The following is a 16817-nucleotide window of genomic DNA, read 5'->3' as shown; positions in this document are numbered from 1 at the left end:
TAGTACACTATTTGAGAACTAAGATGCAAGATTGAGGTAAAAAGTAGCACTATGATGGAAAAAGTAGCAAGGAAGGCCCGTTACGCGTAACCGTTATCATGCGTGGTTATGCCTAATCAGCAACTTTATACCACTTCCTTTGTGACAAAAACCTAAAATACTATTTGCAAACTAAATTGCAAGATTGAGGAAAATAGAGTGTGGTATCCCGGTCCGTAGGTGTGTTCAATTCCTTGTTGTAGCTGACTATATTCAGTTACACTATTACTGCTAGCACACTGTGACAGAGAGGCAAGCTACTTTATCCCCTTTTGAAAGCAGACACAGACTGACCCGTAAATGATACAACACGATTTTATTGTGTTACAAGAAGAAATTACAGTGGTAACGGGTACAGTGAAATACACAAACAAATAATTCCTTTAACTTTTGTTTACTTATCAACAGGTGTGTTAACTTTAGGTGGATATGCAATATACACAGTTAGTGCAGTACTAGTTTTAGCAGACTAGCAGGCAGGTGCATAAGCTTTAACTGAAACACTGCTGGACGGAGCTTGCATAAACAGTCAATGATGAACCAGCATTAGTAGAATAGCAGACAGGTGTATAAGCTTTAACTGAAACACTGCTGGGCGGAGCTTGCATAAACAGTCAATGATGAACCAGCATTAGTAGACTAGCAGACAGGTGTATAAGCTTTAACTGAAACACTGCTGGGCGGAGCTTGCATAATAAGTCAATGATGAACCAGCATTAGTAGAATAGCAGACAGATGCATAAGCTTTAACTGAAACACTGCTGGGCGGAGATTGCATAAACAGTCAATGATTAACCAGCATTAGTAGAATAGCAGACTGGTGTATAAGCTTTAACTGGAACACTCTGGGCGGAGCTTGCATAAACAGTCAGTGATGTACCAGCATTAGCAGAATAGCAGACAGGCAGGTCCGGATTATAGGAGGGGTGACAAGGGCGGTCGTCCTGGGTCCCCCACAGATTAGGGGCCCCACACACTACCCCAGACTCGCTACCGCTCACTTAAAACTAAACTATTTAGCTGTCTCCGGCTGCTGATAGGAAACAGCTCAGCCTCCGAGGAGTTTCAGTGAAGTCAGTCTGCTGGGTGGTATCAGCGGGGGTTTAGTGAGCACTATCAGTGTCTTCCACACTGATGTCCCTCCCATAGGATCCGGTCAGCATATCACGCCGGGTTCTAGATGCCATCCGCCTACACCCACACAGCCCTGCCGGAATGTGTGGAACCAGTCATAGTCACTGCATATCCCAGGCCTTCTAGCCGGACAGACAACACGGTAGCCTCCCACAGACCTTCTGGGCACATGAGTGCAAGCTCTTCTGCCCACTCTCTCAATCTACTTCAGTACTCTCTCTCTCCCATGCCCCTCTCTCTCTCTCCCATGCCTCTCTCTCTCTCTCCCATGCCTCTCTCTCTCTCTGTCTCCCCATACCGCCCTCTCACTCCTCATGCATGTCTTTCACCCATGCTTCTCTCTCCCTATGCCCCCTCTCTCCATGTCCCTCTCTCTTCACCGATGCCTCTCTCTCTCCATGCCCCTACCTCTCTCTTGCTCTTCAATGTGTGTGTGTGTATATATATATATATCAAACCAATACTCTCCTTCTGCGCTGGTGAGTATGATATAATTAATACAATTACTCCAATAGATGAGAAATATCTTTTAACTGGCAGCCTAATTCGACTAAGTTCCCTGTTAGGAGGAACTGAGTGTAGGAATGTGTGACAGTAGAAGAATTGGCGCCAAGGGGCCGTATCAACACCCAAACTTCAACTGAATTGGTTTCAAAATTAAAAAATAATAATAACATCATAAAATTTATTATAAAAACACAATGCCAATATTCATACAAAGGAGGTGTCGTGTTTCTTGCCATGCTTCATACAATTTGACATTCAATGTTGTAGACAAATGCAAGTAATTCTCTATAATCTCCTCCTTTCTCCTTAAAAGTGATTCAGAGATATTTTCACAAAAAAAGATAACCCAACGCGTTTCGTCTTATTCCAAGACATCATCAGGGGTACATCTCAACTGACTGGTAAGTATAATCTTTGAGTGGAATCACGACTCATCAAATCATTCATAAGTACTTGATGAAAGACCCCATATGTCACTGGGACTTTCTATTGGACAATCGGTCAAGCCTTGTAGTATTGCTATTTGCATATGAAAATTCAGATGCTCAGGTACAGAGGAAAATCACTTAGAAGGGGAACCCTCAATAGGTCAGCAAAGGTAGCCCAGCATCTATCACTCAGTTTGCAGAGGATAGTTTCCAAATCTTAATGTGGCTCTATGTATATGCCGACACATTCTTCAGAAGCAGAATTTAATCATCCAAATTCACATACTTCATCAAATCCCTCAGTATTTCGGATCACGTATTTCCAGGATTTCCCTCAGTATTACCAGATACCATGTGGCAGCTGGTTGGCAATGTATAGTTATTTCCTAATTTCCAGCCTGCACTGATGACTCAGGTCACACGGGTCTGGATTCACCTCAAGCCAGTTGGGTATTATGGGAGGTATTGTATGCCACAGTTCCGGTATGAAAGATAGTGTCTAGTTAGACAGTCAATAAATAGACACCATATGTTAGACAGACATTAGGTCGACAGGGTCAAAAGGTCGACATGAAAAAGGTCGACAGGTCAAAAGGTCGACAGGGTCAAAAGGTCGACTAGCAAATGGTCGACATGAAAAATGTAGATACCATGTTTTTTGCATTTTTGTGGTTTGTGTGGATAGTTTTGTCATCTGGGACCCCCAATTGTACAAAGGCATACCCTCACGGGGCTCGCTGCGCTCGCCACGCTTCGGGCACGGTGGATCGCTGCGCTCGCCACAAGGTTTATAACCAACTCTATGCCAACATGGATAGAGAAGGTATGAAATAGTCCAAAAACATGTTACATTAAAAAAAATTTTGTCTATCTTTTTTATGTCGACCATTTTTATGTCGACCTTTTGACCATGTCGACCTTTTGGCCCTGTCGACCTTTTGACCCTGTCGACCTTTTGACCCTGTCGACCTAATGTCTGTCTAACATATGGTGTCTATCTATTGACTAACTAGACACTGTCTATCAAACGGATACCGTATGCCACAACCGCATGTGCTCCTTGGGGGAATAAAAAAATCATATGGGTTATTACTTACCATGACTCATTGTCAGCTTATCTCTTTTACAGTACATTCCACTCTATCATTGCATAACACACACTGGCTTTATCAGCCTGTGCTCTGAGCTGGCTGCACGGGAGCAGATGACATCACCATTCAGTGGCGTAACTACTGCCCCCGCAGCCCTCTTGGGGGCGAGGGGCTGCGGGGGCGCCGCCACTGATTTAGAGCAGATTGACATGCGGACGAGCGTCCGCATGTCAATCTGCTGTCTCCTCTCCCTCCCTGCTGTAACGGGACACGGAGGGCACAGCGCGCCGCGTGCGCCTCTCCAGTGTCCATCCTGCGTCTCCGTCCGTCTGGTCTAATAATGGAAGTGCCGTTCGTGAGCTCTGATTGGCTCACGAACCGGCACTTCCTTTATTAGACCAGAGAGACGGAGATGCAGGAGGGACATGAGAGAGGTGCGCGCTGTGCCCTCCTTGTCCCTCCTTCACAGCAGCGAGGGGAGGGGAGGGGGGGGGGACACTGAGGGGCATGTATGGCACAGGGGACACTGAGGGGGCATATATGGCACTGAGGGGGCATGTATGGCACAGGGGGCATATATGGCACTGAGGGGGCATGTATGGCACTGAGGGGGCATATATGGCACTGAGGGGGCATATATGGCACTGAGGGGGCATATATGGCACTGAGGGGGCATATATGGCACTGAGGGGGCATGTATGGCACAGGGGGCACTGAGGGGGCATGTATGGCACAGGGGGCACTGAGGGGGCATATATGGCACTGAGGGGGCATGTATGGCACAGGGGGCACTGAGGGGGCATATATGGCACTGAGGGGGCATGTATGGCACAGGGGGCACTGAGGGGGCATATATGGCACTGGGGGGGCACTGAGGGGGTATATATGGCACTGGGGGGGAAGTGTGGGGGCATATATGGCACTGAGGGGGCATATATGGCACTGGGGGGGTACTGAGGGGGATATATGGCACTGCATGTGTACCTGGCACATGGGGGGGCTATATTTGGCACTGGGGGCACGTGAGCACCTGGCACTGTGGGGGAATATCTGGCACTGGGGGCATATGTGGCACTGGGGGAGGGGGGGGCTATATTTGGCACTGGGGGCATGTGAGTTACAGTACCTGGCACCGTGGGGGAATATGTGACACTGGGGACATATGTGGCACTGGGAGCACAGCCCTAGCAACAAGCACTACCCCCTAGCAACGAGCATGACACCCAGTGCATGAAACTCCTGGCAACGAGCATGACACCCAGTGCATGAAACCCCTGGCAACGAGCATGGAACCAAGAGCATGAAACCCCTGGCAACGAGCAGGTAATTTAAAAGTAATTAGAAGCCTTACTGTAGGACTTAATGTGTAATGGGCATTACGGTGTGTGGCATAATGTATACCGGACATTGCGGTGTGTGTCATAATGTGTCACAGGCATTACGGTGTGTGGCATACTATATCACGTGCATTGTGGTATGTGGTATAATGTCTCAGGGGCATTGCAGTGTGGCATAATGTATAACGGGCATTGCGGTATGTGTCACAGGTATTATGGTGTATGGTATACTATATCACGGGCATTGTGATATGTGGTATAATGTCTCAGGGTCATTGCAGTGTGTAGCATAATGTATCACGGACATTGCGGTATGTGTCATAATGTGTCGGGCATTACTGTGTGTTGTATACTATATCACGGGCATTGTGGTATGTGGTATAATGTCTCAGGGTCATTGCAGTGTGTGTCATAATGTGTCACAGGCATTGTATGTGCTATAATCTATCAGGGGCATTGCAGTGTGTAGCATAATGTATAACGGGCATTGCGATTCCTGTCGTCATGTGTCACAGGCATTACGGTGTGTGGCATAATGTGTCACAGGCATTACGGTGCGTGGCATAATGTGTCACAGACATTGTATGTGCTATAATGTATCAGGGGCATTGCAGTGTGTAGCATAATGTATAACGGGCATTGCGATTCCTGTCGTCATGTGTCACAGGCATTACGGTGTGTGGCATAATGTGTCACAGGCATTACGGTGTGTGGCATAATGTGTCACAGGCATTACGGTGTGTGGCATAATGTGTCTGGGGCATTATGGTGTGTGCATATTGTGTCATGTGCATTATTGTGCGTGGAATAATGTCTAAGGGCCATTGCAGTATGTGGCATAATGTATACTGGGCATTACTATAAGGAGGAAAAATGACAAATAATGTAAGGGGCATGAATCAGGATTATTTTTCTTTCCTGTGGTGGCTAACGTCTGGGCGTGCAGGTTGCAAAACTGGGGGTATAAGGAAGTCTTTTCCTGCAATACCACGCCCCTTTATGCAAAGCCACGCCCATTCCAACGAAGCCACACACCCTGTTTGGCGGCGCGCGCCTTCGGCGCGCGCATGTTTGTCCCTTTCATAGTGCCAATTATGGGGGATTGGGGGAGGGGGGCGCCGAAGAATTTTTTGGCTTGGGGGAGAAAAACTTCTAGTTACGCCACTGTCACCATTACCTGCATGGCCACCAGCCAGGGCCGGCTCTACCATTAGGCAGCTTTAGGCGGCGGCCTAGGGGCGCCGTCCCCTGAAGGGCGCCACTGAATTCATCTAGCAAAAAATGGAAGGATGTCTCTGTATGAGGCCTCCTTTTACACTGTGCTGGCTGCTGCTGTGGGTCTAATCAGGTGTAGCCACCACTATCAGGCTGTACCACATAGTGCCTCAGCACTTCCCCTGTGGTGACACATGTAACAACAAGTCATGTGAAAGCACATAGGAGGCGGATGTAACTATGGATCCCGTGGGGCAGTCCCACGGATACTCCTCATAGCCCTGATACACCTCCACCAGGCCCCTGGATCCCCGGCTCTCCAGCAGGAAGCAGCACTTGACTACATGTGTGTACCCAGCAGCGTTGTTGTAATGCTGCTGCTGCCACCTGTAAAAGGAACCATGCCAATTATGAGGGAAAACAAGGAAACAACTTTTAGGTAAATAACCCATAGGGGTTTCTATGAGACCACATACAATATAGATCAGGTCCATACACACTAGGCGTTTTGCCCAGCGTGTATGCACAGCGATGATGGATGACATCACCGGGCTGAAAATCGCTCATTGCCTACACACTGAGCGCTTTTTCCCCCTGCCCAGCGATGTCAGTGGGGGTGAATGGCTTTCCATAGCAGGACGCTATAGAAAGCCAATCACCCCACCGTTCATCTGCTGGTAATACCAGCAGATGAAAGGCGGCCGCCGGCGATGAAGCGGGAGCGCGCATCCGTGCTCATCACCGGGGCATACACACTGGGCGGTTTTGAGCTGAAAGCGGCTCAAAACACCAAAGCTGCTTTCAGCTCAAAATCGCCCAGTGTGTATGGGCCTTTACAGCCTGATGGGTGGTTTGCACTTGTCAACAGCATAATAGGGAAAACACAGGCATTGGGGCACAATACAGCACATATGGAGGAGGTGGGGTCAGTAATGAACTTACAGATTGGGAGATGGAACACAATAAGGAGCATACAAATATGTGTATGAGTGTATAAATGTATGTATACACATACAATTAAATATCCCCAACAGACCCCAAATGCAGATACAGTAAGTTTTGTCCCTTTTCTTTGTATATGTATAATGATGCAATTCACCCCAGTCCACCTAGTGGCTACCTGCATCCTCTTTCCGAAAGTTGGTGGTGGTGTTTTCAGGTTTAGGTGGCGCAAGAGTGAAGCTTTGCCTAGGGTGCAGAGATACCTTGCACCGGCCTTGGCACCAGCCCCATCCTTGGTGCAGGAGATCTTATAGTACTCAGTTAGATCTCAGCATTCACTCACCTATGAATAGCCTACAACTGTCTACATGCCCATGACATACCCACGGGAATGCTTCTCCTACATGCAATGCCACACAGTGTCAACCCAGTAACTCCCATTCATCTGTACATGAGAAGCAATCAAGATCTGTAACAGTTATATGAGACAAGAACAGAAGTGTAACAGAACAGTGCAGAGACAGGTCCTGCCTGCAGCCACATGATGATTTTTTATTAGTTGGGCTGTAATGCATCTAAAAAAAACACTCTCCTATAGTAATTGGCCTATTAGGATGTTTAAAACTCAGATACTTTTGAAGGAAAAATGGTGCCAATGGGGGGAGGGGGTACTGTTTATCTGTACTCAGGCTTGTTGAAGGGTACCGGTGGGGGCCCAGGTTATTTGCTGGGGGGAATGTGCCCCTGTGCAGTGCTGAGAACAAAATGTCCCACTTTGACAAAATAAAATCACCTTTTTTTCTTGTATGTAGGTGCAATACCAGGTGCCCAACTGGGCCTAGCTTGTGTTCAGTGAGCATGGGCATGGCTACCACAAGTGCAGGGAGTGCAGCTGCTATGGAGCCCACAGCTGAGAGGGGCCACTTTCCCTGTCACAGTTACATATGTTATATACAAGGGCGTAGCTACCATAGGTGCAGGGAGTGCAGCTACTATGGGGCCCAGAGCTGAGAGTGGCCCACCTTCCCTGTCACAGCTACATGTGTTATATACAGAGGTGTAACTACCATAGGTGCAGGTAGTGCAGCTGCTATGGAGCCCACAGCTGAGAGGGGCCACTTTCCCTGTCACAGTTACATATGTTATATACAAGGGCGTAGCTACCATAGGTGCAGGGAGTGCAGCTGCTATGGGGCCCAGAGCTGAGAGTGGCCCACCTTCCCTGTCACAGCTACATGTGTTATATACAGAGGTGAATCTACCATAGGTGCAGGGGGTGTAGCTGCTATGGGACCCAGAACAGAGAGGGGCCCTTCTTCATTGTCACAGTTACATATGTTATATACAAGGACGTAGCTACCATAGGTGCAGGGAGTGCAACTGCTATGGAGCCCAGAGCTGGGAGGGAATGCTCTCATTTATTGAACTTGCAACTTATATTACAATATAATACAATAAATAAATAAATGAATAAATAAATAGTATATCACATCATGAAACATAATATAACATAAATTAAATGCAGTCCGCAATATACCAAGCAAAATCATCAAAGAAATATGTACAAAAAAGAAAACTTCATATTATTATCCCACTATTTACACATTTTGTAAAGGAAAACTGAGCAAAGCTTTTTAGACCTATGCAAAACCTGTTCCATCAAATAACCATATCACAAAAATCTATGGGATGTGGAAGGATAGAAAAAGTTCCAGCTAGACTCTGAAAAAGGATTTTGGCCACGCACTCAAGGGGGTTTCAGGTGGCCCCACCAATTGGACCACTTGACAGCATCCACCTTTTCATGTTTAGAAGCATCATCCTCTCCACCTCGTACAGAATCAAATCCACCACCACTTCACAAGGAAGAATTTAATTATTTAGGGAAACCTGACACCGTGCCATCCATGTGTGATATCTAAATACTAAACTGACAAAATAAATCATGGTCAAATTAAATACACAATATCTTTTGTATGCTCCATAAGCCCACTCTGGGTAACTAAGCCCTGAAAGGCAAAGCTCCTGAAACTCTCTTGTAAACTGTTACATTAAAAGGGCACTTGATCAAGAAATGGCCCATCGTCTCCACCTCCCCTAGACATTCCTCCCTTGGACAACCACAATCATTGGCATTTCTCCACATCATGTTTCCCTTCACATAAAGCTTCCCATGGAAAGAAAGCCAAGCAATGTCTCTAAACTTCAACGATATCCTCTCGGAATTTATGAGAGCCAATCCAGCAGAAGCGATATCACTTGGGCAATCCCTTAGTGACAGCAGAACATGAAAGTAGGTTCACAAAATCCTCTCCCCCAATTCCTTTCTAGAAAGGCTTTTGACTTCCCCAACTTCCAGACCCCAATGCTTTGTCACCTTCAAGCTCTGGGAAACATAGTTCGGAAGATACTCTTTCCGAATTTGAGGATTCTTCACTTGTCCACCACCTAACCAAAGTTTGAGAAAGGGGGACAAATTTAAGTTTTAAAAAAGTTGTAACAAAAAAGCTAACAGGGTTGACCATGCCAGCTCCTCCATCTTTCCTCGACTTGTAAGTAATACCTCTCTTGATTAGCTTCATCCTGTTTCCCCAAAATAAAAGGAAAAACAAAGAGTTCAATCTGACCCATAAAGGTTGAGGCAAAAAGCACACATAGCTGACATAAAAATAACTGGATCAGGTAAGTTTTGCACGAGTCCACCCTTTCCCTGAAAGAGAATTCTCATCTCTTCCAGCATTCCACTTTCTGGGCAGCACTCGCCAGACACCTCACCCAATTTAGAGTGGCATAATTACCATGGTCAAAATAAATACCTAGAATCTTTATCTGAGGACCGGCCTGGGGTAGGCTTTCCGGAAGGGAAAAGTCTTTCCCTTCTTCCCCCATCCATAAAGCTTCACATTTCTCTTGGTTTACCCTAGAGCACAGGTTCTCAAACTCGGTCCTCAGGACCCCACACAGTGCATGTTTTGCAGGTCTCCTCACAGAATTGCAAGTAAAATAATTAGCTCCACCTGTGGACCTTTTGAAATGTCAGTGAGTAATTAATACACCTGTGCACCTGCTGGGTTACCTGCAAAACATGCACTGTGTGGGGTCCTGAGGACCGAGTTTGAGAACCCCTGCCCTAGAGCATGAGGATACAGAGTATTTACAGTTAAGCTCTTCCAGGTCACGTTCCTCAGCCACTGATAACAGAACCACTGTGATATCATCTGCGTAAGCTACCACCTCAAAAGGGAACTCCGGGCTCAGCTGCACCCCTCCCACCATACCATTCTCTACCCTTCTTATGAAGGGGTCAATCACGAATACATAAAGGAGGGGGCTCAGGGGACAACCCTGACGGACTCCAGAGCTCACATCAAAAGTAGGACCCACCTAGCCATTTACAAGCGGGAAGCTCTTGGCCTGACTGTATATTGTTCTGAGCCAATTCACCACCCTGACTGGAAAACCATACCTTTCAAGTAGGGCCCATAGGTACTCATCATTTACTCGGTCAAAAGCCTTAGACTGATCCAATGCCAGCAAGTATTTTTCCCATTTCTCAGCACGGCACCGCTCTATGGCCTCCTGGACACCAAGGACAGCAATAAATGTGTTTCAGCCTTTCACCGTACAGTGCTGAGACAGGAAAATTAGTTGTTCTTGAAAATTCTGACAACCTGTTGAAAAGTACCTTTGCCAAAATCTTCCAATCTGTATTGAGAAGGGCAATAGGGTGCCAGTTCTTAATACGAAATGGATCTTTCCCCTTGGACAGTAATATGAGGACATATATCCTCATAGGAGGGAGGGTTTCCTCACCCAGGCACTCATTATATACTTCTACTAGGCGAGGAATCAAGAGGACTGCCAATACTTTATAAAACTCAGATGTTAAACATTCTGGGCCTGGGGATATCCTACAATTTAACTTATCAATTCCCATCTTAACTTCCTCTGCCGTCACATTCCAACCCAAGGTTTCAATCGAGGCATCTGGATTAGAAAGTCCAGGCATCCCCCTCAGAAATGTTTCCATCCTTTCTCTGATAAGTGGCTGCTCAAACAAAAGATTGGAGTAATAGGATCTAATGACTCCCAAGATGGCTTCCTTATCCTCACAAAGAACACCGTTTGTCATAAAGACCCGTCACCTCCTTCATCTCAACTGATCTTCTGCAATTCTGGTAGGAATCAGGCGAGTGGTATTTGCCAAAATCCCTCTCCAAAATCAAAGAATCCAGCCAGTTATACTGATATTCCTTTATCTGAGCCTTCACTCGGGAGATTTCCCCACTATCTCCACACTCAGAAATCAAGAAATCTAATTTCCATCTCAAAATCTAGTAGATATTTTGCTTTATCAAGTTCTTTTTGATACCAACCTCTTGAAGAATCTCCGAATTCTCTTTTTAATTTCTTCCCACCACCCAGATCTACTCCATCCAGCCTCCAAAAGTGTTTCCTGAGATTGAAAGAAGTCTCTAAGGGATTGTCTAATCTTTTCCTCCTTTAGGAGCTCAGAATTCAGTCACCATAGGCACCACTCCTTCTGAGTAGCTTCTGAAGCATTCAAAATGACAGAGAGAAAAACGTGATCAGAAAACTCTACTGGCTTTACCTCTGAAGGCAAAGTTTTTGAAGTCTCTTTAACAAAAAAAAAAACCTATCTATCCTAGATCTATGACTACAACTACCACTAAAGAAAGTGTAACCTGTGAAGTCTGGAGAATGGCGAATGTGCACATCCACCAAACCTGCCTGTCTGATCATACTAACTACAAAATTAGAGTCATAGCCAGGGCTGTCTGAACCTTCCCTGTCTTTTGGCCTACTAAGGGTGTTGAAATCACCACCAAAGATAATCTGCTGAGCCATAAAAAGAAACGGTTTTATCTCCCAGAAGAGACATTTCCTGTCCCATTTTGACTGTGGCCCATACAGTGGTTAAAGTGGGGCGGAACGGGACGGAACTGCGTTCCGTCACCTCTAATTGCAGGCGGAACTAGTTCCGCCTCCGCCCGGCCACAGCATCAGGTCCCTGCTGCATTGCAAAGGTGGCAGCGGCCGCCAGCCAATCCCGGCTCGCAGACCGGCTGCAGCACCAATCAAAAAAAGGGGCGGCTTTTTTAAAATCTGGCGTGAACCAATCACGACTCGCGGACCGCCAGCCAATGAGAAGCTGCCATGTGGCAGCTTCTCATTAGCTGGCGGTCCGGGAGCAGTGAATGGCGTACAATTGGCGCCAGATTCAAAGTGCGGCCTCGCTTCTTTGCAATAGCAGCCGGTCCGTGAGCCAGGACTGTCTGGTGGCCGCTGCTAGCTTTACACCGCAGCCGGGGACCTGATGCTCCAGCCCACAGCCACTGAAGCACACAGCCACACTGAGGAGAGTGCTGCTGGACTGAGGAGCAGCAATGAAAGGGGCGAGGATTTGACGCCGGGCAGCTCATGGACCGGCAATGGAGAGACAGCGGCAGCATTTTTGTGGCGCCAGCTGCGAGCAAATTGCGGCTAGTGACCCAACAGCCAGACGGCGGATTAACGTAGCAGCCTTCAGGTGTCCCAGCCTTCAGGTACCCCGCATCTTTGTCTGTTACCATGTGACAAGCACACAACCTCCCCGCTACTGTCAATTTCCTCATTCAGGTCCCTTCATTTTGCCAATAGGTTGCCAAGTGACTCCGGGCTCTGTATGCCCGCAGCAATGACTAGAGCTCTGCTCGGCTGTTCATAGACACTGCACAGTCGTGTGGGATTGGGGCAGATAGCTGTGTTATCTGGTGGGTGCAGGCTGACAGCGCATGGGTGGATGCTGCATTCAGTGGGAGCCTCTCACGGTCACCCTGCACGGCTGACTTCCACATTTCTCCTCTTGACAACCAAAGTCCGCTACAGTGACACTAGTGACTGTCTGTTTGGACACTTAGTTGTTCAAAACTCCCAAGGTGACTCCAGGAGGGGAGAAATCCTTTTCCACCTTCGGGAAAGAGATGGAGCTACAGGGTCTGGCAGAAGTGGGTAAAGGGTGCGGAGAAGGGAGAGAGCTGGTTGGCCTGCTCTCAAGCCTCCCTATCTGAGTAAGTACTTCAGTGGCATCAGAGAGAGCCAGCTGCCACCTCCCACCTCATTGCACCCAGGCCCATGGAAGCTGCAGTGTCCTAAAACATATAGGATATGCACTTATGCAAAATATATCTAATTATTAGACACATTATTGCTACACTTATCGCATGAGGCCCCTGTTTCTAAAAAGTGAAGGGAATGTTCTGTGTGGGGGGATACTGCCAGCGGTTGTGTGTAAGTAGCTCTGATATTGTGGGCATTGTGTGTGTAAAGGGCACTAGTATGTGGGACGGGCAATGTGAATAAAATTGTGCTACTGTGAGACATTATTTTGAATTGAGGTACTTTTGTGTGGCCACGCCCCTTCCTAGTGAGGCCACACCCCTTTCTGCGGCGCGCGCGCCTTCGGCGCGCACTAAGCAGGAGGGGATCATGGCGGAGGTGAGTTCCCCCACCTCTCCAGGACCACTTTAAGCCCTGGGCCCATAGATATTAATGAGCCTCAGGTCATGTCCCCTCAGGTTGACATCTAAAATCATACACCTACATGCCTGTAGTTCTATAACCCTGTTCACGGTTACCATGCCAGTAAAAAGCACTGCCACCCCACTGTACGGCTTGGCCGCAAGAGACCAGTAGGAAGGCCCACGCCTTCACTCCCTTTTTTTGCCTTGGGAAGGATGTCCAACCTACTAATTCTGGTCTCTTGCAAAAACAAAAAATCAATTTCAACTGTATTGAAAAAAATCAAAGGCCATAAAATGAGCACGCTCAGAAACTACGGAAGCCACATTAATGGTGGCACATCGTATGGGTTGGGGATCCATGTGTCATTGGGTTTTAGAAGCAGGACCCTGTTCACTTTTCCTTTACATTCTTCCCTGACACCCTATTTGAAGACCTAGATCTTCTAGTATCTTTCACTTTGAGAGAGGTTTTTCCCTCCCCAATGGCACCCTGCATGCCATCACCATTGCCTGAATTTTGGGACAGGCCACCCTTACTTTGTGAGGGTCCAGGATCTGGTGGTTTGCGCTCTGACCTAGGTGGCAAACCTGGAACCCCCAACAGATCACCTGCAGGTGCCCCACTTGGTGCAATTACTGAAACTGAGGAATCAATCTCAATCTCCTCCTCTACCTGTGGTGTTTCCTCTATTACCATCTCCTGAGCAGGGCAGTCCTTAGGATCTCCAGCCACCACTTCATCCCCTAAATCTGTGCCTATTGGATTCCACTCTAATCCTTCTTCTACACTACTCTCCCCACCTGTTTCCTTCTTTTGTCACCTACTGAAGCTTTCTCACCCTGCTTGCCTTCCTCTTACTAACCTTGGAGACAATCATAAAATCTTTACCATGTGTTACTAACACCCCCCCCCCCCCTCCTGTTCTTCAGGGCATCAAATCTATTAGAGAGGACTAATTCACCACTGCCAACCTTCTTTTTCCTTTTCCCTCTATTTTCCTTTTGAAATGTATCTTTCTTTTCCACTACTTTAGCAGCCCTGGTTTGTACACCTACAAAGACAATTTCCTTTACTGGACTCTTTCTCTTTCCTTGCAGCTTCCTCCCTCTGTTCTCGTTCATTCTCCATATTATGGCTTGCTCATGGGCAGGGCCGTTTCTAGACAATTTGGCTCCCAGTGCGAGATTTAAAAATGCGCCGACCCCCCCCCCCCCCCATTGCCATCCAAAAAATTGTGTGCCCCCCCTATATAGCTATAAAAAGAAAAAGCATGCGCGCGCCGAAGGCGCACGCGCTCCCGACAAGGGTGTGTGGCCTGATTAAAATGGGTGTGGTGTCATTAAAGTGGGCGTGGCCTCGTCTGATATCATCACGCCCACCATAGAGGGAAAAAAATAAAAATAAAAAAGTCCCCATTTTACACATTACAGCAGCCAGGTATCCCCATTTGATTTTACACAGTGCGGCAGGCAGGTATCCCCATTTTACACAGTACGGCAGGCAGATATCCCCATTTTACACGGCGCGGCAGGCACGTGCCCCCATTTTACACAGCACGGCAGGCAGGTGTCCCCATTTTACATAGTGCTGAAGGCAGATATCCCCATTTTACACAGTGCGGCAGGCAGGTATCCCCATTTTACACAGTGCGGATGGCAGGTGTCAAGTGGGGGGGGGGGGGAAAGGGGGAGAGAGAGAAAGAGATACTACTTACATGTTCCCGCCGCCTCACGTCCCTCGCGCCGGCCGCCTCCTCCTTCCAGGCTAATCTCCTCTCCTCCCTCTCCCCGAGCGCTCCTGCTCGGGGGGCGGGGCTTCGCGGAATGACGCGTTTGCGTCGTGACGTCACGACGCAAACGCGTCATTCCGTGAAACTCTGCCCCCCGAGCAGGAGCGCTCGGGGAGAGGGAGGAGAGGAGATTACGGACACACAAAGTGCCGCGGCGGGCACACCGTGCGGTAGCACGGCTCGCCCGCCGCTAGAAACGGCACTGCTCATGGGCATCGACTGTAAGGGTGGCCGTCCTCTCCACATAAGTTACATTTAACATCATTACAGTCTCTTGACACATGTCCAACTTTTCCACAGAGTGTGCATTTGGTGACATTACATTCGCTACTCAAGTGGCGAAAATCTCCACATCTGAAGCAGGTGTGTGGCTGTCCAGGGTAGAAGCACTGGACTCGGTCTCAACTAATATAGGCCACAGAAGGAATATGCAAGAAACCTTTATCCGTACTTTTTAGCTGAACCATAGCATTCCACGCACTTACCCAGACTCCCATTGTGAAACCAACGTTTATTAAGTTAGATTGTACTGTGCAGAATCTGGACAGTCAGAACAAAATGTCCTGGGCAGGAATGGACTCATTTCTAACTAATATTGTTATTTTAACCTCATCCTGCTTGGTCACCAAATTCGTTCTATAGTTATATGGTACTTGGGATCTGCATGCCTGCCACTTCGTCCAAAAGGTCTGTAAGCCCTGATAGCATAGGAAGCTCACATCGAAGTCAGGTGTTTTGACTGGATGGATACAGGCATACAGATCTGAAGCATGGAAGCCCAGGCTGAAAATCATCTCTAGCAAAATCTTTTTTTAGTTGGGACTTCACCTGTCCCTGCCCATTTAAATTGCAATAGATTTCTCCTCTTAGTATTTTGAGCAGTTTGGGGTACCTTTGCATTCACCTTGCCAACATAGGACCTTGTGCCCGGAAGTTTGCTTATTTGCATTATCATTATTACTTACAGCATTAGACACATTATCTACATTTGTAACGTCACGTCTCCTTTTTTCACTATTGACTAATTCAGCTGCAGCTTTGCCTGGCTGGAGCATCCAAGTGGCCATATGCAGCCTGAATCACTTCTTTACCCCCCTCAGGCAAAGTGTTTCTGTCTAAGAACGGCATCCCTTGTGCAGTGTTACAAGGTTGCACTAAGTTACTGTCAGTGTGAGAAGTAATATTCTGTACAATGTTAGAAACAGTCTCCTCAGTTTTGTCTGCTAACCCATTCCAGACAGACAATGTGCAAGAGTCACTGCCCTGCTGAGCCACTGCTTCTGGGGAAATATGCATACACTTAGGTACTGTCCCTGGGAAAGCAGACCCCACATTAACAGATGCTGTAGGGAAATCATCAAGAGCAGAGACACCCTGAGCTGGACAAGACAGTGTTACCTTACTGGTGACCTCTGCATTCTCTGCTGCTGCCAGGACTGACACGCTCTCAGTTGCTGCTTCTCCCTGCAGCTCAGCAGACATCTGCACATGGGATGATGAGCTGGAATCACTCTTAGGTGCACAGACAGCCTCTGTACATGTGCTGGAAATGCTGGCCATAGGTAACAGCTGACCTCCATCACAATCAGGTAACCCCTTCACCACTACCTGCATCTGCTTCTCCTTTCTCTCCAGCCGCTTCTCCTTTAAGTTGGTTTTAACCCTTTCCAGGGTGATAGCGAGAGCTTCAATCACTTCCTTTAGCACAGGTTTTTCCCACTTGTAGCAAGTATTTATTTTTTTATTTTTATCAGCAATTCTAGACTGTATATGCCCGGCTTCTTTCTGCAGGTCTTCTATAGAGAAGCTG

At 47.4% G+C, this 16817-nt stretch overlaps 1 protein-coding gene across 1 annotated transcript in view; it reads right to left on the bottom strand.

Annotated features, from left to right (window-relative positions):
• Positions 1 to 16602, bottom strand: part of VAT1L (vesicle amine transport 1 like) — a 213214-nt gene extending 196612 nt beyond the window's left edge. Inside the window, exon 1 of the mRNA XM_063945386.1 lies at positions 16406 to 16602. Coding sequence (XP_063801456.1) covers positions 16406 to 16587 — 182 coding nt within the window. The 5' untranslated portion in view covers positions 16588 to 16602. The remainder of the gene's footprint in view (positions 1 to 16405) is intronic.
• Positions 16603 to 16817: the final 215 nt, after the last annotated feature.

Source organism: Pseudophryne corroboree, chromosome 11 (assembly GCF_028390025.1).
Source record: "Pseudophryne corroboree isolate aPseCor3 chromosome 11, aPseCor3.hap2, whole genome shotgun sequence".
NCBI lineage: Eukaryota > Metazoa > Chordata > Amphibia > Anura > Myobatrachidae > Pseudophryne > Pseudophryne corroboree.
The sequence above is the reverse complement of the archived record's forward strand: the minus strand, read 5'-3'. Positions and strand labels throughout refer to the sequence as shown.